This window comes from Corvus kubaryi, unplaced genomic scaffold (assembly GCF_017639235.1).
Source record: "Corvus kubaryi isolate FWS band 111438036 unplaced genomic scaffold, C.kubaryi_AGA036_p1.0 66, whole genome shotgun sequence".
NCBI lineage: Eukaryota > Metazoa > Chordata > Aves > Passeriformes > Corvidae > Corvus > Corvus kubaryi.
In genome coordinates, this window is record NW_024582054.1 from 20,747,766 (window position 1) to 20,773,331 (window position 25,566).

Consider the following 25,566-nt stretch of genomic DNA (forward strand, 5'->3'; position numbering starts at 1 on the left):
ACCTTTCTTGGCTCAGTAAGAATATTTAAACTACAGGACCAGAAAGTCCAAGGCACATATCATGGCATGCACTGTTGAGGACATCATTTCCCACTTCAAGTGCTCTGCTTATAGAGAAACTACACTGACAGTTTTTGATGGCAGTGTTGGATATATATCATTCTGTTCAATGAACAATGTGGCAGAGAAAGAAGAGGAAATGGTTGTATGTTGTATCACTTGTGATGATGCACACTAGAAGTCAGAGTATCTGCATACTGAAGAAGAGAATTTACATGCAGAAATTCATACTTGAAAAATATGTTTTATTGTTAATGAGGAATGCTGTATACATAAATATAAACTGACATTTGTGGAATATTACACCACAAGAAAAACTTTGCATTGGCCATTGTAAGCCCATTGTGTAAATTTAGAAGAAACGAAACAAATAAAATGTAACTGGGTGCTCAGTAACTATCAGTTATTGTTATCAGCTGGGAGTAGTAGCTGAACACAGTCCAGACTTTCTGACAACAAAACCCACCCTGATTATGATTTGGTTCGATTCCGTTTGATTGGTGGGAGGAAGAAGCTCATTTCATCAGTTGAGAAGCTGGTGTATTCTTTACCATTTTTTCTTGTTCCCAGAAGCTTAATGAAGATGGGTGTCTGACACGGAGCAGTGCAGATAAGAATCACCCTGACAAAAGCAAGTCTGTCAAGAGAATGGGGTCCTTGATTTGATTGCATGCAAGTTTTGAAGCATGATATACTTATTTTTAACCCCAAGTAGAAGCCAAGTTTTGATATCCTTTCTACCAGCATAAATCTGATATAAGGAATTACTCTGGATATAATTGACAGCAAGATCCAGCCCAAAGTATTAAAATAGTGGGTAACATTCCACATTTTAGCAGTGATATAATTGTAAATCACTGAGACAGCATATTTTGAATTGCTATTAAACTTCAAAAATACTTCGAAGCTGTATGTGAATGATCACATAAAGTTTCTAAAGAAGCACAGTTACCTTTATACATAGATTTTTTAAATTTTTTAATGTTTATAAACCAAACCAAACCTATCAACTGCCAGTTGATGCGTTTTTAAATATATTAATATTTTCCATTAAGACTCTATCTAAAAAATTGTGTCAATGAGAATATACTATAAAAACTTAGCAAATAAGCACTTACTCAGAAAGTTCCTTCTTTTGACATATATGACAAATAATTATGTTTAGCCAGGTGGCATGCAGAATACTGTTTACACCAGGCAATGAGTTTACAATTAAAACTATTTTTTAAATTATTTTAGAATAAATTAAAGAGTGTATCCTGCTGCTGGGTTTTTTTTTAAGAATTGGGTCCATTCAATGTCATTCTGAAGAAAAAAAGAGTAACACATTTGTTATTTGCTTTACATTTTGTTACAAATGTCAGTATTAGTATCCATTTAGGGTTTCTTACCTTAATTAAACAGTTATGTCGTTAAACTAAGAACTAAAAATGGGCACAAATACAGCATTACTAAAATGCTTTATTGAATAGGCAAGAACGGCAGTAAACACATTTTATCTCAAGTATGCCAGTGACCCCATTTCCAGGCATTCACAACATTTTTGCTGCAGTATGAAGCTGAGGAGATGGAATTCATGTTCGTCTTTGAGTCTTCTGTTGCAGAAAGGCTGTGAAAATGCAGCATACTGCTGCACCACTGTAGGAGCATCCCTCTCTAGGAGCATCATTACCCTCTCCCCTGCTGTCTTTCAGGAGGATGGTTTACTGCTGAAAATCTGGTGATAACTTAGATTTGAGACTGAAAGGGGCAGAGAGAGAGGCTGAGTAAATGGGTTTTTTCCTATATTCTGCTGTTGTGTGGTCTTGGTTTGCTGTCTCCAAGCAAACATTTGCTCTCCTGTGCACAGTTCAGGCAGCTCAGTTGTTTTTACATAATAGTAGTTCCAAAGTCTGGTTTTGAATGCCTAGTGATCAGCTGAGTTGACAGGGATGAGGGCATCAAAGTTTATAGTGCCAGATCCAGCAAACTGTACTGTACCTTCATATTTCTGAGCCAGGCAACTTCAGAAGAGTATGGGCACCAATCTTTTCTGTAGCAGCTGACTCAGCCCAAATATGCACAAATTTTGTTTGCTAATTCCCTAAGTCCTTCACACATCATGTGGAATTAGTCTGCCTAATCTGAGTATCACCTGCTCCAGAAAACCAGTGTTGTGTTTTAGCAAGAAACAGTCTCAGAATCCAGAACAACCCTTACAACATGTGGCTGGTTCCTGTAATCTACAGCTCTCCCTGAGGCATAGACCCACTTCAGGACAATTTATATTGAATTCTAATACTGCATTTCATGGGGTATTCTCATCTGCATCTACTGCTATGAGACAGGTATCATGCCATGCTTATCATTATAAATAACATTAGCAGGATTCTCCTTTGACACCACCACATGAGCAAGGATGTATTGTTTGCCAAAGAATTATGAGATGCTGTGTTAGGGCCTTGATGACAAGTAATCATATGAAGTAGTTCATGAAGTTCCTAAGTAGTCCTTACCCAAATGCTAAAATGAATAGTTATACACTAAGCCGTGCAGGTAAACTGAATGGTCCAAGAAAGATCTGATTGACAAATTGTTGTATTTCAGATAAACCCTCATGAGAATGTATCACTAATTCAGGAGGCTGATGCCGAGTAACAACAGACTAGTGCCTTTCATGTGTGTACAAAAAAAAAGAAAAACATTAGCTTGTGTAGTCAGGAAACCATTACAAATTTTGCCATTTTCTAGTTAAGAAAAGGAGTCATTTGTGCTTGGCTCTCCACAGTTAGCACAGTTCTATACTGCAGCTGTTCAGATTGTATCTATAAAATTTTGTAGCCATTTTGTTTTATTAACCATTGCAAAAGATAGCTGGCTGAGTTTGGAATGTATGTCACAATGTTCTGTAAGTTAATGTTCAGCTCAAGAGTGAAAAGAAAGCTGGTGGATGTGAGAGAGAAAACTGTTAGTGTGATCTGAAATTTGCCAGCATACTAACACTGAAAAGTAATACAACTCAGAAAAAGATATCCCATATCCAGCAAAGCTTAACTTCAATAGGTTTGATTCCATTTTAAAGCTAAGCATCTATCCAAGTGCCTTGCTGGATTGTGTCCTAAGATGACAGCGGAGCATGGTTTCTGGGTTATCATATTCTGTTCTTTCCATGTTCTGTTGGTTTTGTAGGCTAAAGATTTTATTTCTTTTTCAAATTAAAAGGTTTGACCAGAATCGGTGGACTTCTGCTCTGCTGATACCACTCTGGATTTCCACTCTTGTAAATAAGAGAACTCGTTCCTTGTCTCAGACTTCTAAACTGTGCATCTGTCCTATGAGCAGGATCAAAACTGAGTTACAGCTGGCCAAGGAGGACTTCTAGCAGCTCTTTTGTGCTGCAGTTCCTGTGGAGTAGCACAGTCCCATGTAGACCCATGGGGTGTAATCCTGTCTGTAGCAAGGAACTGGGAGTTTGAGTTCAGCAGTGTTTGATTCCATTTATTTACCATAACAATTGTACTGCTTTATAAAGTATTGCTTGAGTAAAGATTTCAAGCTCAGGATCTGCATGTCTAAATCTAAGAAGCTACAGATACGGTTACCTTCATGTCTCTTTGATGATCTAAGGATTTCTCTCTGGGCTGAAGTCTAGCCTAGAAGAACACCTAAGTCTTCCCAACAGGTACAGCATAGTCAACCATCTTCCTTCTGGCTCAGTCATTGGCGTGCCAATTTCATTTTGTTTTTATATGCTTGCGCAGCTGTAACAAACAAAATTAGCTTCTGGATTTAGATTATACTTGTGAACTTTCTGTCAACATGTAAACAAATGGTGAAGGTCTTTACTAATCTAATACTTAGCAGTTATAGAGAAGATTCTATTCTGTCTTTGATTTCCTTTGTGACTCTGCTTTAATTACACTTGTTTCTATTATGTGTTTGCTCTAGTTACACAAATGCCTCATGAGTTTTGTTGTCTTCCTTTCTTGGATTTCTTGCAATTGTAATGCCATTGACTTGTGTCCTCCTGTTAGTTGGTTTTGGTAGAGTTCTTTAAGCTGTAGAAATACTGTCTGATTATTCATGCTAAGGAAAGATCAGACATTATGTAATATGAAACAGACACTAAAATAACTCTGATAGTAAGGTGAAACCAAAGAATCTTCCTAATTGAAGTGCATCACCTTTGAGCATAATGTTCTGTCGTTGCAAGCCTCAGATCTCTCTGTTATTTGTGTTTAAACACTCAGAAGAAAATCTCTGCAGCTCATGCATTTACTACACGATTTTCTTTTTATTTTTATGAGTCTGAATGCCACATTTTTCATTTTGTTGGATGGTGAGATTTATGTGATGGTTACACAGGTAAGTGACAGTGTTTAGTTCCAGCAATTCTGTACCAAACCCATTATTATTCAATTGAACCATTTGGAAAAGTCTGTATGCAAGTGATAAATGTCCCTCTGAAGAAGGGAATGTCATTCTACTGGTGTGTGCATTCCAGATGCTGACCTAATGTGTACATGTTTAAAAGCCTCCTTTTGAGTAACTTGAGCATACACTTTTCTGCCATTTTCCCATCTGTGAGGTCCTGATGGTTTTTCCCCTGAGATGTCTGTGCAATCCTCTACATGGCTGTCCTGACACGTGAGATGTGTGCATCTGCTTCTCCACGGCCCGAGATGTGTAGTGATTGTGGAAATCTGTTCATCATGAGGTTCTGCTTGCTACCATACAGTGCACTGTCTGAAAGAAATGAATGATTATGGGAAATTAATGCCATTTGGATATTTTCTTAGAAGAATTGCCAGTTGGAATTTAATCCCATTTATTTTTCTTTTTTACTTGCACAAAGAATGTAGGCTGTCATTGCTGTCCTATCACTGAGATGGTCTTGATAAACCTGAATGACAAATAAAAGACAAATAAAGATTGGTTTGTAGCACTAGGCATCACCATCACAAATTCTAAAGGTAGCAAAATATATGAAAACCAGACAGATATACTCTCTAGAAAGATTAATAACAACTGAGATGCTTCCTTTCAGAGGTTTTTGTAGAAAGATTATGGCCTTCATTCATATACCAGTTATGTATGCAAAGAAAATTTGTAAATCTGCTTCCCCAGCAACACCTGTGTTTCAGATGGCTGTTCCTGCAGCAAAGTTATGACCAAATTCTTGACTTCACATTCTTGGGAGTGGTGCCAGTGTTCATTAATGTCCTGGTAGCTGGCACAAATTAGTGTCAGTGGAATTGAGCATAGAATTTGGCTCATGGTATCTCCTCTGTTGCAACAAATTATTTGAAGTCATTTATGGTCACTGAAATAACTTCTTTTAAACCTTTTAAAAACCCGTGTTTCATACTTGCAGGCATTTGCGGTGCACCCTTCAGAAGTGCATCACCTCTTTAAATATTACGAAAACTTTCTAGAACTGCTTACTTTGAAAACAGAAGGGGATGGGTTTGTAAACTAAAAACCAGAAATCTCTCATGTTATTTTTTCAATGACTGTGACCTTATGCACTGTGAATGCTCTGTGATATGGGGTCCATTGTACAGATAAATATGTCATGAAATCCAAATGGATTTAATGTGATAATTTGTTACAAAATGTTGGCATGATATTTGATTATTTTTGTTGTGAGAATTTTAGAAAATAGTTAACTCAGCATTTATAAAGATTATAGCAGTCAGTATTATAATGCACTATATAAAAATATGTACACTATCAATAAATTATATAAACAAGAGTGTTTGCTGGTTTTCTTCTCAGATGATTAGTAGATGTGAAACATTCTCATATATATTGTTGAAAATCTAAAATTTCAGGACCTAAATAGGATATGTGCCTACACTTTTTTGGTGAAATCTGGACCCTGCTGAACTGAGGGACAGAAGGTCCGTATTCTGTGTATTCCAGGGAGTATTGCCTGGATCAAGCCGTTATTTGGAGTGAGTTAAGTGTATCAGTTTGATTTGCAGCAATTCTGAAACACACAATTTGCTCTTTTGGGACTGGAAAACTGAGAACTCAGTTTGCCGAGAGCACAGGTTGCTGTACTGAGTCACTGATGGAGAAGCAATTCTGGCAACCTCAGAAAAACCCCTGATCAAGAGCATTTTGGCTGGCTCATCCTGTGGTATGTTGGTGTCCAGCAGGTTCACACTGAGTACTGCATGCTGATGAGAGGCTGGAAATAAGGTCCGAAGGCCACACAGCAGTGTTTTCCTTTCCCGTTCCCTAGGCTCTGGAGATACTCCTTCTCACCCTTGATTGCCCATTTCCAGCATCCTTGTAGTCCAGTTCAGGGTCTGCAGAGACTCCTGGTATATTGTATGTAGTCTGTGGTACAGTCTGTGCTGGGCTTAGGAAAAGCTTTAAATGCAGTTCTTGGAAAAAGAGGAGCTAAGGGTTTATTTACTTCATCTTGTGGCCTGGTATATTAACAGTTTCATTAGACAAGAGTCTTCTTGTGAATACTCCCAGCCAGTTTACTACCAAGAGATGCAAGTTAAAACAAAGCTTGATCTTCTTTTTCTTAAGTACTGTGCATGAGACTGGAATCCCTACTCCTGTATAAACCTGTCATTAGCCACTGTGGTCTTTTGTGTATCTACAGAAAAGTCTTATGGAAGAGTAGGAAAAGAATATTCTGCATTCTTTGAATTTTGCATAGGAGTTCATTCTTTAGTGTATTCTAGGCTAAATTTTTGTAAGCTGGGGAAGGCAAAAGATTCCTTCTTGTACATGGAATTAACTTTTAAGAAGCAGAGTCTGAATGTGAAAAGTACCTCTTCGTTTAATCCTTCCATCCTTGGCATGGTGACCCGTCATGATCTGTTATGTAATAGGCTCTATAAAAGGCACATAATCTATGGATTAGTGACAATAGGCATGACAGTTCCTAAGGGCTCCCATCACATGCCTATTATTGATGCAGCCTCTCCCTGCTCTATGGAAAGCAGAACTGTCGTGTAATCTGGGCATATTCTGAAAGCCCTTTATTGTAGCTCAAGTGCTCATTGTACTTAATGGCTTCCCCCATAAGCCATTTTTAAACCTTTCCAACCCAGCTGCATAAAACTACAAAAAAGGGCTGCAGGATGCTGTGGCTGAAAATGGAAAGGGTGAATCAGTCCTAGAAGAGATATGAATTCCTCCTGTTTGGCTTGGATTTATAACAGAGGAATGTCAGTTTGAAGTAACTGGATATTATTTCATCATTTAGCTTTTGTATAATTATTTACTTCCAAAGTCTGATGCTAGAACTCATTGTCGCATACTAAACCTGTCAAATCTCTGGCTCAAGAAAACACCTAGTAAAGCTTGGACAAAAATCATCTTCATTTTCATACTTTAAGTATTTTACAGAAATGCTGAGTATTTTGCAGAAAATACGAGACTTCTAAAATTAAATTTGGTCAATATCTTTAACAAAAATTTCAACAGTTTCTGAAAAATTCAAAAATTTCTGAAACTGCATTCTTTACATTGGAAATAGTGTGAAAGAGTTCACTCAAATCACATGAAACTGAGATAGCACCAAAATACTGGAATTTTATATTCTGTATTTTTTGCCATTTTTTCCTGAATCTTTTTAATAGTTCTAGTAATTTTGTTTCTTCTTCCCTAAAAATATCATGAGAATTGTCTAACTCTCTTGTGTTCTGCATTTGCAAGATCTTAGGTCTTTGCCTAGGATGGCTGCCTCTGTGTGAACAGTTTTCTCCATGTGAGCAGGTCCATTCAAGCAGCACATCTTTGCATTTTTTGTCTCAGCAAACCTTTTTTGTTCCAGCAAAGCAAGGGCAAATGCTGAGTGGGCCTGGTCCCTGCTGAATTGCAGGGGAGGGAAGTGGAAACTGGGGTAGAGTTGAATTTGTGTGACACATGTAGGAGATTGTTCTCATGCCAATACCTGAGGTGCATTTCAAAGGTGCCCAGCTGGTGAACAAATCTAGAATATCTTTTTTTCTTGGACCTCTGAGCCCAGAACCCACAGAAAGATTCGGAGCTGAGATCTGACAAGTCTGCAGTAAGGGATGAGTGAATCTCAGCTAACCAGTTTGTCTAAGAGGACTGAATTTTTTATTGAATGAGTTCGTTGTGGCCTGAAAATGACTCCAGGAGCTGGAGCAAGGAGAGCCTTAATATTGCAAAAAAGAGCGGTACAAGATACAGTAGCTGAAAATTTAAAATTAGATAAGGCAAAAAATCAGGTGTGAATTTAAATATTATCAGCAATTAAGTACTAAGATACCTTACTTAGAAGGGTAGTGAATTTTCCATTTTGCAGTCTTTCATTAAGGCTCTTTCCAAGCTAATAGACTTTCTAAGATAAATCCTTGTAAAAGATAGAAGATAAATTTCCTAATGTGAACTGAAGCTACAGTCTTTATAAAAAAAAAACCAAAAAACCTGGGAAAATTTTATCTTGTGTTACATTGAAGGTGTGACTTGGTGATGGTGAAAGTCTCCCTGACTCTCCCTAGCTCAGTGCCAGCAGAATTGGCTCTGTGTTCTACACTGAGGTCTAGTTTCCCTCCTGCCAATACACTGACAGCTCCCTGGCATTTGCATTTCTGCTGTGGACTTTGTGGCACAGTCTATTTTTAGAAAGCTGAGAAACTCCTTCTAAAGATAAAAGGGGCAAAAAGTTACTTTCGTCTCCCACTCCATTCCATCCAATTGCTTTTCTCCACCTCGTCTTTCTACTTCTGCCTTTTTTTTCCATGATGTATTCTCCTAACATCAAATATTTCTGGAGCAACGGGGCTGCCAAACAGGAGTGCCACCAGCTCTGTCTGACAGCACATCTGTCAGCCCCCAGCCTCCACAGCTGGTGTGTGTTCGCTCAGGTTTCCCTCACAGCAAGCACTCGATCACTTCAGTAACTGCAGGTCAAACGTGCACTGAGCCCGGCTGGAGCTTCCCGGCGTGGATAGCCATTCATTTGCCAGCAGTCACACAACCTTATCATTAGCTTTTGCTTTAACTGGGAATGCTTTTGCGAAGCTGTCCTCTGCCAGTGTTAGACATTTCATTTTCTCAGGTCCTGTGTAAATGTAAAGGTTTCCAAGCTCCATCTGGTTCCAGTTACTCAAGCAGTAGAAATACACATGCTTCAGGAATTTGCAGACGGAGACTTACTGCTTTGCTGCCTTACACAATCCTTTACAAAGTTCACTATGCTCCGTTGCCTTCTGATATACCTGTAGTCTGTAAAACTATTTCCTCTGAAACTTACTGAGGGTTAGAGAAACAAATAAGTTGAAAGTGTCAGGCCCTTCTTTCTAATAAGGTTAACCTGTCTGCACTACTAAATATGGCTTTATAACACACACACGCACACACACACACACCCCCACACACCCACACCCTTGACCACCAAAGACTGCCTCTTCCTGAAATCCCCCGTTCATATAAATACAGGAAGTAGAAATAAGAGAGGCTAAAATCGGATCTTCTTGGTAGTTTGCTTTCATTTCAGTGCTTGTTTAGTCCTCTGCCCTCCGATACTACTGAGCCTGAAGCTGGTTTTACACATCTTCCCCCTCACGCCCTTGAAATACCATCTTCAGTACAAAACCTGAGGATGTGGAAGTTCTGCTCAGCGATGGGATGGAATTGCTTTTCTGACCGAGGAACTCTCAAGCCACTGTGATACAGAAAGTGCCTTAAAGTTTGCTGTAATGATGAAAACATCAGCAGGAGACAAGGGAGCCAAGGATGACTCAGGGTAAGTCCTGAATCTTTAGTGACTGTTCATTTTTAATAGCTGTTGCTTTCCTTTTCCTACTTAACAAAGAGTTCTCGGCTGCATTTGTGAGCTGACTGCTGAGTTACCAGTTACACAGTCACCATGGTGTGGCATGACTGTTGTAATTTACAGTATTTCCTTTAACTGACAAGTTCCAACTAAAAACAAACTGCAATACCTTTATTTAGCTTGAACCTTAACTATTTAAGGAAGAAGGCTGAATCCCAAGCTGCAGTTTGGGGCAAAGGACAGAAAAAGGGACTTCTTTAGTTTTGGAAATGTGACAAAGCTTTTCTGGGAGGCTTGCTTTGTTTCTGCTCAAATGCAGAAGTGGATAAGGGCTCGTCCCTATGAGCTGATGGTCACTCCAGTTCCTGCATGCTAAGGTATACACAAATCCTGTCCCCAGACTCCCAGGAGATTTCAAATGTACTTTCTGTCAGGAAAAGACTACAGGCTTCCCTTACTTCTGGAGAAAACACTGCACCTTGCAGGAACAAGCCCCAGGAAAACAGTGGGAGAGAAAATGGGTTTTGACTCAGAGAACAGTCAGCTAGCTACTGGGATTCCAGGATATCCTCCCAAGGCTTGGTTGTATCATAAAGCCCATGCTGAAGCTGGGCATTTCTGTTTCCTGTTGTAAACAATGAGGGGAAAATTACATAGCTGTGAAACTGTCAGTCACCCTCCCCTCCCCCTGCTTGGAAAACCATAATAATACCAGATATTGAGAATTTTTCTTATCTGTCTGACACACTTAGCCTGTTTTCCATGAAGAAAAGCTCCTGGATATTTCTGTGATGGGTTCAGCAGAAGCAGCTCTGTGGGTGGGTGGATAGATATGGGATACTTGCATTTCCATTTGCTGAGGGTGCTGCCCTACTTAGAACACACTCAGTCAAAAAGGGGGTGAAATTGCTGCTGATAGGCCAGTGTGTGATGGTTTCACCATAGCACTTTTCCCAAATACACACAGAATCGGGGGGATGGAGGCAGAACCCTGCATTGCCATTGTCACTGCTTTTGCCTTGTTCAGTTTTTTGCAGTAAGTGGAACAATGCCACTCCTGTTTCAAGGTATAATTCCTCAGTTCCATGTAATATTAAACACTGAGGGACAAAGATCACACAGCCATCAGGAAAAAATGAAAGCATCCATTCCCTGTAGACTGGCAAGAGGAACTTACTAGATGGTAAACCAAAGAATTTGCACTTTGCAGTTATTCCCTGCATTTGTGACAGTTAAGATGTTAAGTATGATAAACGGGAAGATAAATTCGTTTATCTCTTTCTGAGATTATTCAAAAGGAGCCACATGCTTGCAAAGGTTTGTTTTCAGTCTAGAGTTGCAGGAGAAAGTAAACAAGCCATACACCCTAGATTTGGACTGTAAATCAAGTGGTTGGAGGAATATTGAAGCATCAATGGGCATGCTGCATGCATTCTTCATAGGTTTTTGAGCATCTGAAAAATTAGACAAGAATGACCTTTTATTTCATTAACTGATTGTCTTTATTTTCAATCTATCTCCCACTCATAAAAAGGAACTTGGGTGTTTTAAAATCGATTTTAATTCTTTCTGTTTACGTGCTATAATATCGCTGGAGATCCTCAAAATTACACTTTAGCATGCATACATTGTGGCTTCCAACACGTTACAGAATTAGAAACATTTCTAAATGGTGTTGAGCTGATTTCCTGTTATGGTTACACTGAATTAGGTGCAAATTATGCAAAGTATTTGGAGTTCATAGCTTTCAAAAGAAATGGCAACCTAAGGCAAGGTGTTGATGGAGAATCTGGACGTGATTTTAAAATTCTGTACACAAAAATTGCATGAGCAGTTGCTGAGATTGCCCCTCTGCTCAGCATAGTTTTAACATTAGTTAAAAGGGAAAGCTTACTCACGTGCACAGAAACTATGGCAGTGCAAATTGTCATGGAAGTACCCCAGCAACTTGGAAATATCCGTGCATTCATTCCTAGTAAGGACTAGGGTCTGTTCTGCATGTAGTAAATCCATAAAGAAGTTTTGCTCATTTATATCTGTGAAATATCAGAAAGACACGGGAGAAATCTGCCTCCAGAATTAGCAGCTACTCAGAGAGGAATGAGGGAGAAGTGCAGCTAGGGGCTGGGTAGAAATCAACCTAATCAAATTCTTCCAAAATGCTATGGGAGAGAAGCAGGGAAATTTAACCACTAATTTTCACCTAGAGTCAGGCTAACTCCTAGGAACATTAATAAGTGGTGAGATCACAAAACATCTGGAGAAATGTGAGCTGCTTGACCATGGTGACCATGGTTTCATGTAAAGATATATGCCTTCACTCCAACATCTGGCAAATGTATGGAGGATATGATGAGTAGAGCAGACAGCAGCTGAGACAGAGATGCTATAAGTAAATATTGAATACATCTTTGAGATAATGGGTGTTTCAGATGGCTGAGGTGGGTTACAGTGGTTCTCATTTCTGGGACACCGGGTTATCTAATGAAGTAACGATTGTGCAGCTCTTTGGTGACATGTCTTTTTGGCACAAAACCCACCATCACCGTTGACAGATTTCATGTGCTGAATGTAGACATCGAGACGTCAAGCACTGGACGAACTGTAAACTGAACAACTATCATAGGTTCACAGATTTTAGCTTCAGAAGGGAATGTTTTGATTGTCTAGTCTGATTTCCTGTGTAGAGCAGACCAGAGAACCTACCAAGCATGCTGTGAAAACCATGAGTTCTGCTGGAATGGGAGTTTTCAGAGATTCACAGAATATTCTGTGATCCCACAAGGATTGTTGAGTCCAGCTCTTGAGCGAGTAGCCCATACAGGGATCAAACTCGTGACCTTGCTGTTGTTAGACGGCCACAAGAGCTTTGTTATCAAGGGGTTCTTCTACCCAGGCTACACATATGTCTCTGTAGTGCAGTAAATAAATCTTATACCAACTTTTACCAGGGAAAAAAATTCTTAGAAACTCATCAAGAGCCATCCTTTGTAAAGGGTTTAATCTCAGTTTATTTGAATCAGTGGAAAAAGTCCTGTCAGACTCTGGAAGTCTTGGAGCCAATGCAAAGTACTCCTCAAAGAAAACCTCCACCCAGAACCTGTGAGATGTGGTGTTTAAATGGGGAAGGGACGGCTCAGGCAACTGGAAACAAATCAGTGTTATTAAATCCCTGCTGTCTGTCAAGCTCTGATAAGGGATACACTTTCCAGTTGAGGGGGATGGTGCTCCTCAGGAAGGAAATCTCTGTGCTCAAGATGCATTGCACCAAGATTGGGATATCGCCGTAAAGATACAAAAAAGGAGGTGCTCTCCAAAGCTACCTGAATTTGGTAGGGAGGAGACAAAAATCTCCTGAAATTCATTTAACTGAAAAGCTTTTTACAACCACACTCATTGTTACATGATTTTTCCAGCGCTTCCAGTAAGTGAGTCCTTGCCAAAATTAGTGGATGCTTGGAGCAGTGGTACTGGTGGTAGCAGAGAGGGCAACAGTCCCACTGTTTTCTGGAGGACAGACCTCAGTGGGAATATAGTCCCTTAGCAGGAACTTCTCGTCACTGCAGTCAGTCTTATACCAGTGCTCACAGGAAAGGGGACACAACTGTAAGCAATATTCTAATCATCTACATTTTACTACAGGTTCAGCTAAATATAGTTTTTCACTTCCTGACCTAAATGGCTACGTGCCGGTTTGTATTGCTGGCTTTCCAACCTAGAGGCAACAAAGGCTGAAAAATGTACATGTAAGTTGCACACATCTCCCTTGCTCTGTGTGCACAGGTACTCACGTAAAGCAGTGGGTCCTGGAGACCAGCTGAGAGTGTTGCTTGGCACAAATTTGGGCTGGCTCCATCCCTTATCAAACCACATGTACATGGTCCAGGTACTTTAGAGATTATCTATTTTACAGCATATTTCCAAATGATAGTAAGACCATATTTCCACTCATTCATCAGTAAAAATAGATGGTTTCTCTGAGATCAACAATATAGGATTGTGAGACTCAGAAAAATCTCCAAAATGACCTGAATAATAGACATAAAAGAAAATACCTAAGCCAAATCCATTAGGAAGAAAAAAGCGGGAAAGTTTTAAATGCTTGTCTGGGCCAATTGATAAAGAGCACAGAAACCAAAGTGCCTTAGTGAAACTTGGACAAAATATTGTCCATCACAGACCTTTGACATTTATAATTTTGAAGGAGAAGGTTTTTTCCATTTGGGAACAGAAAGAAATAGCTTTTTGGAAGGGTAATTAGAAAGAACAGGCAGCTGTTTGTAATGTCTGGTCAAATTCTAGTGCAGGTAGAGTGCAGATATGGTCATCAAAAGCCCTTGGTGTCCCAGAAGTCTATCACACTTTTCCAACTGTATCAAAAGGCATTCCCCCTGTGTAGGGAAGGGTGTCTGTATGTTTGTGATTGTTTCAGTTGCCCTTTGTGAGGAATTACAAATTAATGAAGATGAATTTAGGTATTTGATATGTCATTATATTCTTTCTAATTAGATTTCAGATTAGAAAGAACATGGGGAAAGCATGTTTAGCACATGTTCTGTAGAAGACCGAAGAGAGGCTATGATGCCTCTTGCTATAATGTCAACAGTTCTGGGTGGTCCTAAAGTCACAGGGGATGGGATGTGCTGAGATGGACCTGATCTTGACATTCCCAGTGTTCAGAGGAGCAGCTGAATCATAGATTATTTTGCTGACCTGGAGCCTTTAATTCCTTCTGAGGAATTATAGCAGAAATAGTTACAAAGCTGAGATGTTTGATCATTATAAAAAAATTTAGTTTTAAAGTATTCATACTACCAAAGAAGACTTTCAGATTTCTCTAGATCAAAACTGAGAAAACAAGAATGAAAGGAGACTATGTTTCACTGCAGAAGAGAGTTTAAGAAGGCTTTCAAGAACCAGCGGAAGCAGTTAATGCGAAATCGTGCTAGAAGGGCAATGAAGTTGCAAATCTTGTATCTCAAAACAGGCATTGGTTTGCAGTGGTCTGCAATTCAGTCTGTGTCCTACATTACTTCCTAATCCTAATTTTGAGGTGTGTTTTTTTCTGTGGTGTTGGGTAGGTGTTTCATGATGAGTAACACAGAGGAATCTCTAGAGTAAATGCTCATCTGGAGCCAGGCAGGAGCTAGAAAAAAATCCCGCAGTTGTCTTTAATTTAACTTCTGTCCACCCACCCCAACATACCCACCCCCCACAGAGCTCCTGTGACCTCTCACAGGTCCCTACAGAATTGCTTTTCTGGTGACCAAATACAAAACCCACCTGTTTCCCCTTGCATCTTTGTCCATGGGGTTCTGACTGGCTGGCATCTCACACTGGAGCTGGTCCCCAAGGCAGGTGGATTGGGGATGCTGTGACCACATCTGTTTGCCACACCTGCAGGTTGCATTACTGGACCAGTTTCAGGTAAGGGAGGTTGGAGCCCACTCCAGCTTTGAGCATTACTTTATCCTTAGGGAATGCTATTGCAATGCAGATACGTAGGTAAGTACACCCCTAAGTAAATGGTGGTTATTTTCAAAAGTCATCCAAAAAGTCAAGACCTCGTGCTTGCTGACCTTATACTCCCTGTACCATAGTTGTCAGATATGAGTAATAACTTAGTATCAGCACTTAAATCAGCAGTGCAACACAAGAATTGATTAATTATAATTTGTTCAGAGTTTTTAAGGTGTCAAGGCAAGATGATTCTGATGTTAATAGGAGAAGAGCTTGAAAATCACTGTTCTGCTCAGGTTGGGTAGGTACACCAGTTTCTCAGGGTTACAAGATCTGTTGCAAAAATTCTGCTGGTCAATCAATTATATATGTTTTAAGAGAAATAGCCTTTATGGCATGTTTAATTTGAGGATGAGGAGATCACAAATCTGCCAATTTTTTGTTTCCCCAGTTTCACAAACTTTAAGGGAGGTTGTATGTGGACAGGTAAGTGATTTTTTTTTTGCCACTGTTAGTATTTGTTGATCATTATGTCTGAGCTGGAGACATCTGGAATGCTTGTTACGTCTTCTATAACGTTAAACACAGTCAAACATTAATATTCTAAAATAATTCCTGCCTGTCTGCCTGTACAAGAAAATGTCTTTCTTAAAATCTAGGCACAGGTACATGAGAGGTTTAGTGAAGGTGCTTTCTTCTCCAGAATTTGCTGAATGAGAAGAGGCAATGCCTGCACAACCTTAGGAGGCATGGCCTGTGTTCCTGAGTGTGTTCTCTGAGCTGTAGAACTTGTTCAAAGCTAGATTAGGTTACCAGAAGTACTGGCCATGGGCCACAGGGGACATTGTATGGCACTTGTGGGGTGAAACCAGAGAGGTCCCCCCATGAATTTGAAGAGCAAAGTGGCTGAGGGGATACGTATGACCAAGTCCTGTCCTGCATACACAACACTTGAACGAGGGTGCACAGCTTTTCCAGGAGAGCCAGCCAGCAGTGGAGTACTCTGAAATTCATTGTTACTAGGTGGGACACATCTGTACTGCAAAGTGGGAGATGTAAAACTGCTGGGCACACCCTGGCTCTGACACTGATCTGGCTGCACAAAGGTGAGAAGACAGCCGAACAGGCAGGCAGGCATCCATGGAGAACTATCCACCGAAAAAGGTGCACAGGGTCAAAATCTGTCAAACCGCATCTATGACTCCCAGCCAGAGAGGGCTGCCTGGGGTACACAAGGGTGAGGAGAGTTGTCCTTGTGCAGTGGTTGCACCCATCTGCTGTGGAGGGCAGGGCTGTTATACAAGGTTGCCTGTGTGTATGCTGTATTTTTTTGGCACTCCACTCTCCCTCCACCACTCTGTTTGGCAACCCCGATGTGCTCATACAGTGCAGGAAAGCAAGTGCCAATCCCTTCCTCCCACCCTGGCAAGGGGAATTCCTAAACCACACAGATGCACATGGCTTAGTTGGAGCCATGCTCTGGTGTCAGTCTGGAGTGACTCTCTGGAGTTCGAGCTGGCTGAGTTCAGAATCCATCCCAGGCTGCCAGGTGTTTGCATCTCAGAGAGGCAAGGCAAGCTTTCAGCTGGTGTCCTTTAACCGTGAAGTTTGGGGCAGGATGTGTCTGTGAAAGCACCTGGTAACACAGCACTGCAAAGCAGCTGTGGTCGAGGGAGCAGTGCTGTTTAACCTGTGCAAATGAAATAGACGTACAAGTGTCACCCAGTATGGTAAATATTGTAGCCACAAGCCTTTCCTCTGTCCATTCTGTACCTGTCTGAGCTATCTAAAGTAGTTCTACCCACCTCCAGAAATAAGATCCCTCTATACCCTGCTGGAGGGGAACGTAAAAGCAGTGCTTTCCTCAATATAATCAGTCACAAGAGTTTCAAAGTGCTTAGCTCCTCTTTGCCTGCACCCAAAATAGTATAAATCTTTTTGCAAGTGAAGATGATTACTTGAGCAGTAAAGGATTAGCAGATGTGAGCATTGCATAGCTGGTTGTGCTAGTCACATTTTCCTAAATAGACATTCTGTTAGATGCACGCGAGCCAGGGAGTGCTATGGAATGCAGCTCTTTTCGAATAGATGAATATATACATGCCTGTGTGTGTGCCTTTCCCAGACTTTCTGTAAGCCTTTTGCTAAACAGGGAATGCATTTATGTCTGAATAAAGGATTTCTGCTTTCTGTATTACTAGTAACTTAAAAGGGGACAAAATGTTTCCAGTAATTGTAATCACATTGTGTGATTAATATAAAGTCCTTGTGCGTATGAAAGGATCTCTGGATGTTTAATGGATATTAAGCCTCGCAACAACCAGCTGAAGGCAGGTACTGTCACTATAGGAAGGGAAACTGAGGCACGAATTAATGGAGCTGATTTGATTATAGTCACTTACTTTGTAGCCCAATCGCCTGGATCCTTGTTAAGCAGTGAAACCTTGATCTTCCCCAGACCTTCCTTTAAGTTTGGGGTGATGCTAGGAGCAGAATCCATTTCTCAGAAAGCCTTTTCTTTTTGGTGGATGAGTTCCCTGCTTGATTATGGAGCTTCCTCAGTGTTTACACAGCCTCTACAGCTGAAGCAGAAGTGGTGTGTTAGAGGGGTGTGGAAGTGGTGCTCTTTCTGAAGTACCCTCCATTGCCCTGGATGAGGAGGAGCACGAAGCCCCACCCTAAGAGTCGTTCTCTGAGGCAGGCCTGGAATCCGGGCTCTGATAGTGATCCTGCAAAGGGTGGGGCTGCTGGGATTTGCTCTAGGTGACTCCTTGGGGTCTGTGTATCTCCTGGTAGGGTTGGAAGACCTGTCTAACTGCTTGAAATTATCTCCTGACCACGTTAATTAGTACTTTCTCTTTGCTTTTGCAAGTCTAATAAATTGTTGGGGAATTTCAAGTGCTTTGTTGAAAGCAACTGAATACAGACAACCTTGTGGATGCTGGGAAAACTTTGCCAAATATAGGGAATCCACACAGCTCATGTACGTCCCTCCCATGGCCCTCCAGAGAAAGCCAGCCTTTTGAAGTCTCTCTCTTGTAAAAGCAGCTGTTGGGGAGAACAGAAAGCAGCTGCAGCCCCTTGTGAACTGGACTAAATTTTCTGCTGCTTGGAAAAATTCACCAAGGAAACAGAGAGAGACCAACAAATAGCAGAGTCTGGAGACAGACAGCACTGCTGGCTACCTGCATCACTGTTCTGCAAATTGCTAGCAGACTTCTAGGCAAAAAAAGTTGTCATACATACTTGGCTAAATGACAGCCTGGGACCTGGCCCAACCTTTCATCTTGCCTGCCAAGAATCTTTCTGTTCTCTCTTTCCTTTTTTGCCCCCTTGAGTTCTCTTCAAGGAATTTGTCACTCCTGATACCCCCCCACAAAACAAGAAACCAGGCAAAGCTCAGAGCTTCTCCTGCTGAATCAACACACAGGATAGAGCTTGGCTTTGGGCAACTTTCCTTTCTGTCCGTAGGACAAATATGTAATACAGAACATTTTTGTGTTATTCAGTCCTGAATTCCCATTCTAATCCTTTCTTAGGATTAGAAAGTAGTTAGTTTTAGGCTGGATCTCATTGGTAACTTCTCCAGCCAAAAGGGAAAATGACTGTTACCCTCCCAGCAGAGATGGGTCCTCAGTGCTGGGAAACCAGTAGAGATTGCAGGAGGGGTGCTGTGAAGAGCAGCCTGAGACAGGGATAGATGATGGGGTTAGTCCCTTGGCCGGGAATTCTGCTGTCTCCCTTTGCTATTAGAGCTAGCTGTCTAGGTCTAGTCTGGATTTATCCTGCCTCACTTTAGGTGTTTAATTGTTGTGTCCCATTTAGGTACCTATGCACCCATGGTGATCTCTGTCTTAGTGGAGAAGCAGCAGCTCCAGGGAGTAATTAAGGGTGATTGGTGCCATTGGGCTGAATCCAAGTCTTGTATTTGTTCAGGCCTCACCAAGCAGAGCAGGGAGCCAGGCCATAGAGCTGTGCCCTGCACTAACCTTCTTCCCTCCACTGGCCCCCTGCGTCAGAGTGTCCCAGTGTCAGACAAGCAATAGCAGCCTGGAGGTGGGGGTGGCTGCAGTGTGGGTATTTGGTGGTGTCTGGTGGAGCTGACAGGTTTGCCTTGCTGCTTGGCAGGTTCTGTAGTCACATGCTGAGCTGTCAGTCACTGCAGGGGCATTTTAGCAGTTTCTGACACTGCTCCACTAACCAGCCCTTTGGTCCCAGGCTGTCCCACCAGCACAGGATGACAAGGGCCATGGCCACCCACAGGGCAGGTTCCTCAACTTAGCAAACTACAACACCTCTCCCACCCTGAATTTCTAATTGTTTCTAGGTGTTCTGGAGGTGTTCACCACTAGAAGGTGGTGAGGGACCATGTCCTTTCATCACCTTTCCATATCCCTGAAATACCCAAACAAGCCCTTTTCTTCTTCCTCTCCTTCCCTCAGGAAAGCAGATCTCTAACTTTGCCCCAGTATGAATACAGGCAGGGACCCTATCAGGTAATAAAGCAAGAAATAAACACATTTCTCTAATGCCTAATCAAAGTTAAAGAGGCATATGAAACTGCTAGAGTAAGGCTTAAGGAGGACAGAGAAAGAGTAGGTTCACAGATTTAGATATTTATTTTTTTCCCTAAGAGCACCACATATTGAAATCCATTCTCACTGACACTGGAAGGAAATCTTACCCAAACCATGAACATCTGTGTGTAAGCAAGTCACTTTCTGGGGTGCCTTCTGAGAGGAGAGACCTCAGAAGTCCTGCACTCTGCTCCTTCAGATACTGCAGAATGAAAGTCCAGTGGATTTACTTCCCTTGGCAAAACGACCATTTCTAGTTGCAAATCATGACTGAGATAAGCGTTTGCAGATATTTCTTAGTACAGAGGAAAACTGCTCAGCGTTATGCAAGTTTGTGTGGTTAGCCTCTCATGTCTACACTCAATCCACTCACAGGGTGAGCAAGGCCATAGCTTTTCATAACCAGTCTCATGTTTCTCTAAATATTTTGCCCATGTTTTTGGCTCTAACACATCATGCAAATTTCAAATAATTTTGAATATATGGGGTTTGAAACAGAATGGCTTTATGAAAGCTAAACTGCAGTCTATTCTTAATAAAGTTTGAATTGGAAATTTGTCCCTCTACTTTATTTTCCGTTTCCTTTTCCCCTCTTTGTTAGGTGATTACAATGTAGAAAAGCATTCCCTGGGTTTCCATTCCTGACTTCCTTCCTGTCCAGATGAGCTGGAAAGGGGCAAAACCTCTGCTCATCACCTTGACCCTTCAGTAAAAGCAGGGGTGCTCTAGGCTTCCAACACTTCAGGTGTTTTTGGAATGCAGAAAACAAGCCCTTCTCTCCAGGTCGTGGCTCGTCTGGGCCCCTCTCAAGCACTGACATGGGAGGGTGAGGGAGGTCTGGGCTTTCCTTATAGTCTTAAAGCTTAGGAAGTTTTTTCTCTTCTTCACAAGATTTGCTTCTGGTTCGTGCACTGCACAAGCTTTTCCAGAGAAGTTGAATTATCCAGCAAACATGTTTGCAGTTTTTTGTTGAGGAAAATATCTGTTCTTTAGCCACTCTGACTCTGCCTTGGCTGGTGCTTCAGCAGCTCTCTTCTCTGAAAGGAAGGGCCTTGCAGAAGTATAAACGATCCTTCATTGCCTGAACACAAAGAAAAATCTTTGGTTTTGCTGATACATTGAAATTCCAAAGAGAATAATTTGGGTTTGAAAAATAGGCAAAGGACAAATGCCCTGAAAATCTCTGATTATAAATGTGGGGAAGAACAACTTATCATTAAGGGTGTTAGGAAGGGAGTAGTCCTAATAAAACCTGCAAAGTGGTTTTGACTTGCCAAAGTATGCTTTGACTGAGTAAAAAGACAGTTGATGTTTGTGAGACAAATTGTTGAGTGCAAAATATATACATACAAGATTACATAAAGGCAGCAGTTCAGTTTGTGAATACCAGCCAACACATATGACCCCAATTGGATATAGTAGCCCCAGTCCAGAGTGGAGCCACAGGCAGCATATTCCATTATTGCTCCTGAATGCAGGAAGTGGCATAGACTGAAGGGGAAAAAAAACAGGGGGGGGGCTTTGGAAGAAGGGCTCTTCCTTCAGGGAATTTTTGGATGGTTTTTTTTATGTTGTTTCTGCCCATGCCATGGCTGTGAATGTGTGTGAGAAGGCTTGTTTGTTAGTAGAGCTGACCTGGGAACGATCAGTAATATGAATTAGCTTGTACTTTTTGGAGGGTTTTATGCATATGCGATTCTTTATAGCATACATGACTTTGTGTATTTAAATGGAGGGACAGACCAAATGAACCTAGGAAACATGGAGAAGCAGGAAACCTAGTAAACATTTAGTTGCAGCTCCCCACTCCTTGAGAGCACTCTTTGCTGAAAGGTTGTTGACAAGGTCAGACAAGAGGGTCTGACAGGGGTATTGCTGCTGTTTCTCTATAGGCACATACAGTTCAGCTTGACTAATTTAGGAGGAAGCAGCATTGAAGGGTTTATGGGGAAGCACTGCAGTCACCCCATACTTCTCTGTTCCTGAGTTACTTGGCCCTGCTGCTCTTGCCCTTGGAGAACCATCACTGGTCCTGAACACCAGGTGTGTGCTCTGATGAGGGACAGTGATTACATGTCCCTCACAGCATCAGTAGCTCTCCTCCAGCAAGGCTTCTGGAGAGCTGACCCGACTCCTCACCTTTCAATAGGGGCAAGACTCTGCTCAGTTCAAATGTCGATAAACTGCAGTCACATCCTTTGTGTGCATTATGGAAGTAAGGAGGAAAACACATGTGTTAGCTTTAAACCTGGTAATGGCAGCAGCCAGGGCACTAGGGCTTAGCACAAGCTTGGTCATTCTGCCCGTGAGCTCCATGTGTTTGTGCACAGCCTGCTCCTGAGGCTCAGCTCCTTCAAGCTAGCCCAGCAATCCTTTCTGTGCTCTGCAGGCAACAGTGCAACTCCACACAGTTCCTCCAGTGTGCTGCACATCTATCAGACCTTCAAGCCGAGCCACGTACTGTGTAAGACACAAATCTGGTGTCATATGTGAGCAGAAAACTCTGTGGCTACTTGTTACTTAATAAATTGACACATGAATTAGAGCTCTTCCACAAGTGGCCATGACACTTTTTGCCCTTGAAGTATAGCAGAACTTGTTAATTTTTGTAACTTGCTCTGTTGGTTTTCACCAGGGTGGTGAGGGCTTGGTGAATTGGTGAGTGGTTTAAGGGTAGGTGAGCTGTCCCACACCTGATCACCTGATTCCTCTGTGCCATTAATGGAGCTCCCTGGCAGGATGATGACTTGCTCCACTTTGGCAAACTTCTATGACCATGTGCAAACAGGGTCCAGCTATGTGCAAACCTCTGCTAGCCTTCACAGAAGTGGGCATTTGGGAATCCCTGGCAGGTACAGAAAAGCTCACAGAAGTGAGACTTCAGTTGCAGAGTGCAAAATTTACTGTTGAAACTGATGGTGCTTCTAACAGAAAGTGGAGTAGGTGGGAAACAGGGAGTTTTGCTGAGCTATGAGGTGTCAGGGTGTTTAGGAGACCCTTGGTTTGTCTTACCTTTTGGCAGCTAGAAGAGCTGATGCCTTGGCTGCTAAGCTTGGTCCTTCCCAGGCTGAGCCAAAACTCCTGGACGTGCAGAGCGTCAGCTGTATACCAAAGACCAAAGAGTCGAAGGGTGGACAATTAAGTAGAGTAGGAACAAGGGGACCAGTGAGTAGGAGGAAGTGCTCTGCCAACCACAGGTTCTCCACAGACCACAAGCTGAGAAGCACAACTTCCTGAGCTATAAACTTGTCACCAGGGTGGACCAGTAACATAAGCATTCTGCAAGGTAGGAAGGACACTGGACAGGCAAGCCTGCCTCATGGGACACACCAAACTGCTCGCATCATTTCCATTATCCAGTTTTTATGTTCATCCAAGAACCTTACAATGCAAGAAGCTCTCATGGCTTGCTTAACACCCTGCATCTTTTCCCTCTCTTTCTGCCTGTCAGACAACAAGAAACCTGTTTATTTCTGACTAGAGGGTGATAATTAGCTGGGTGTGATCCCTGAAGATCTCAGATTCTCTTTCTACTTTTGGGTTTTTTCATTGTTGGTTATTTTATTTCTGTTTGTTGGTTTGCCTTTTGTCAGATCCCTTGGCTGTTATGAAAAAGCATTTATTAAAACCTGAATTTTCTGCAAGTCAGGGTTCACATTTGCCACACAAAGTTAGCTTTTGTGCTATGGGTTTTTCAATATATCACTTTGCTGCCTTCCCATCTTCCTAATACTCTGTTTTATGATGAAACGACTCTAGAATTTCAAAGGCATTGCAGCTCTTCCTGCAGCTAGGTTGGGTTCAGGGTCTCACTTCACTTTCTTCCAACTCACCTGTTGGAAGAAAGAAATAAGAACCCAGCTAGGTGACAAAAGCCAGGTCCAGAGAGTAAATGCATCCTTCTCCTTCATCTTGGAATAATTTAATCTGAACTGATCAAGTGATCAAAGATGGGCTGGTTTATGACAGTAAGTAGATGGCATAAAAAAATGGCCATTTCTAAGATGTAAGCAAAATGAAGCTTGATGTCCTCTAGCTGTGGCACTGCATAACTTCCCTCACAATGAACTGAAAGTAACAGCGCATGAATTCACATGTGTTTGAATAAAGGTTTTTACTGAGTCCGTGCAGCTTGGACGCCAAGCTACCTACATTAAATGTGTTCCTCAACACCTGTCTAATCAGAAGTGATACCAAACCAAAGAAAGCATAGGCAGCTCTGTCTCTTGCAATGGGTGAAGCCTTGTGCTTTAGCTGCTGCTCGTGTAACTCCGATTATTCCTGTAAGGAAAGAAGGTGACTGTGAAGGAAAGGGATACAGAGATCTGCCTCTATTACCAGTGGCACAGAGCCCTGCAACCAAGCCCAGCTGGGTTGGTTGTGACACAGGATGTGAGCCAGACCTGTGAGTCTTCTGTCAGTCTTTTAATCTCAGCGCTGTCATCTCACCCTTCTCCATGAAGCTCCATGCTCCCAACTGTCTCTTTTAACTACAGGCATTAACAGCACTATCAACTTCCATCAGGACTGCTGTGTTAACTTCAGGAGTCTTTGACTATCTTTTCCTCCTGTTTCAGGTGCTCCTGGTAACCTCTTTTGCTGTGCTTGAAGGGTTTCCACATGTCAGCTGCAGTCACAAGCTGGCTTGTCCCAAGTGGTATCCCTTCAGGTACCAGGTAGCTTTGGTGCAAAAAAAGTCACTCTATCACCTGGCACATGGAGTTTGTGACTGTGTCTTTCTCCCTCAGTATCAAGCCAGCTGGAACACATTTTAAGACCAGCTGCCATTTCACACAATTGCTGTGTGTCTCAGCTGCCTCAGGGAAATTCAGAATGACCAGCCGCATATAGTCCAGCCAGGAAGCCCTTAGTGTCAGCAGGTTTGTGGCAATATTTTTAAACCCCCTGCAAAGGTATGCTCAGGCCTTCACCTGCACGAAATTCAGTGGATTATATCCCCTTGCTGTTCTGCTGACTTCTGGGAATATTCAATTGGCAAGTGTGGCTCCTGGTTTCTAAAGCAATGAGTCATGGTGTACATTACTTCAGTGTACAGTCACTGTGAAGTAATTCAAACCACCATTGTCATTATTATTGCCTCCAACAAGCAACCTGATACCTTCTGCCAGCCCGGGGCGGGTGTGTGAATGTAATCAGTGTGCAATTAATTAGCCTGTGCTGCCAGTCAGTACGCAGCACACAGCTTCCTGCTTCCCAACTGAATCCAGTTTAGCAGAGCCACTGCAAGATTTAAAGGTGCTTTGCAGTAAGAACTTAATAAAAGAAAAGAAAAGTAAGCAGCTCTAGGGCCAGCTTTTCATCACACCTAGCAAAATGAACACCTGCTCTTATCAGCCAAAGGGTTTTGCAGGACTGTGGGACAAGAACAGAGTTTTATGTCGTTTTGAAAATTGTGAGTTTAGAAATCATCTGACGCGTGAATTCTGAGTGAGCAAAATAGGAAAGGCCAGCTGCTCACCGTGGTGGCCCTGGTAATCCCTTCAACTGGCAGCACAGCAAGAACCCAGGAGCTGCCTAGGCTCCCTCCTCTCTGTGCAGCCACAGAGCTGCCACAGAGCCAGATTAAATTGCTGGATTAAGCGCTTCCACAGCCCCATCCAAATCTTTGTGACAGCTGTGCCCAGGACAGAAGTCAAACATCGGTGCCATAACTACGTCAACTGGTGTGTCATGGGTCACAGCATTACAGCTGAA

The 25,566-nt window shown here is 42.0% G+C and overlaps 1 protein-coding gene across 1 annotated transcript in view; it reads left to right on the forward strand.

Moving 5' to 3' along the window:
* LOC121673698 (ras and Rab interactor 3-like) overlaps positions 1-25,566 on the forward strand; it is a 160,598-nt gene that overhangs the window by 84,416 nt on the left and 50,616 nt on the right. Inside the window, exon 19 of the mRNA XM_042047299.1 lies at positions 9,639-9,784. Coding sequence (XP_041903233.1) covers positions 9,639-9,784 — 146 coding nt within the window. The remainder of the gene's footprint in view (positions 1-9,638; positions 9,785-25,566) is intronic.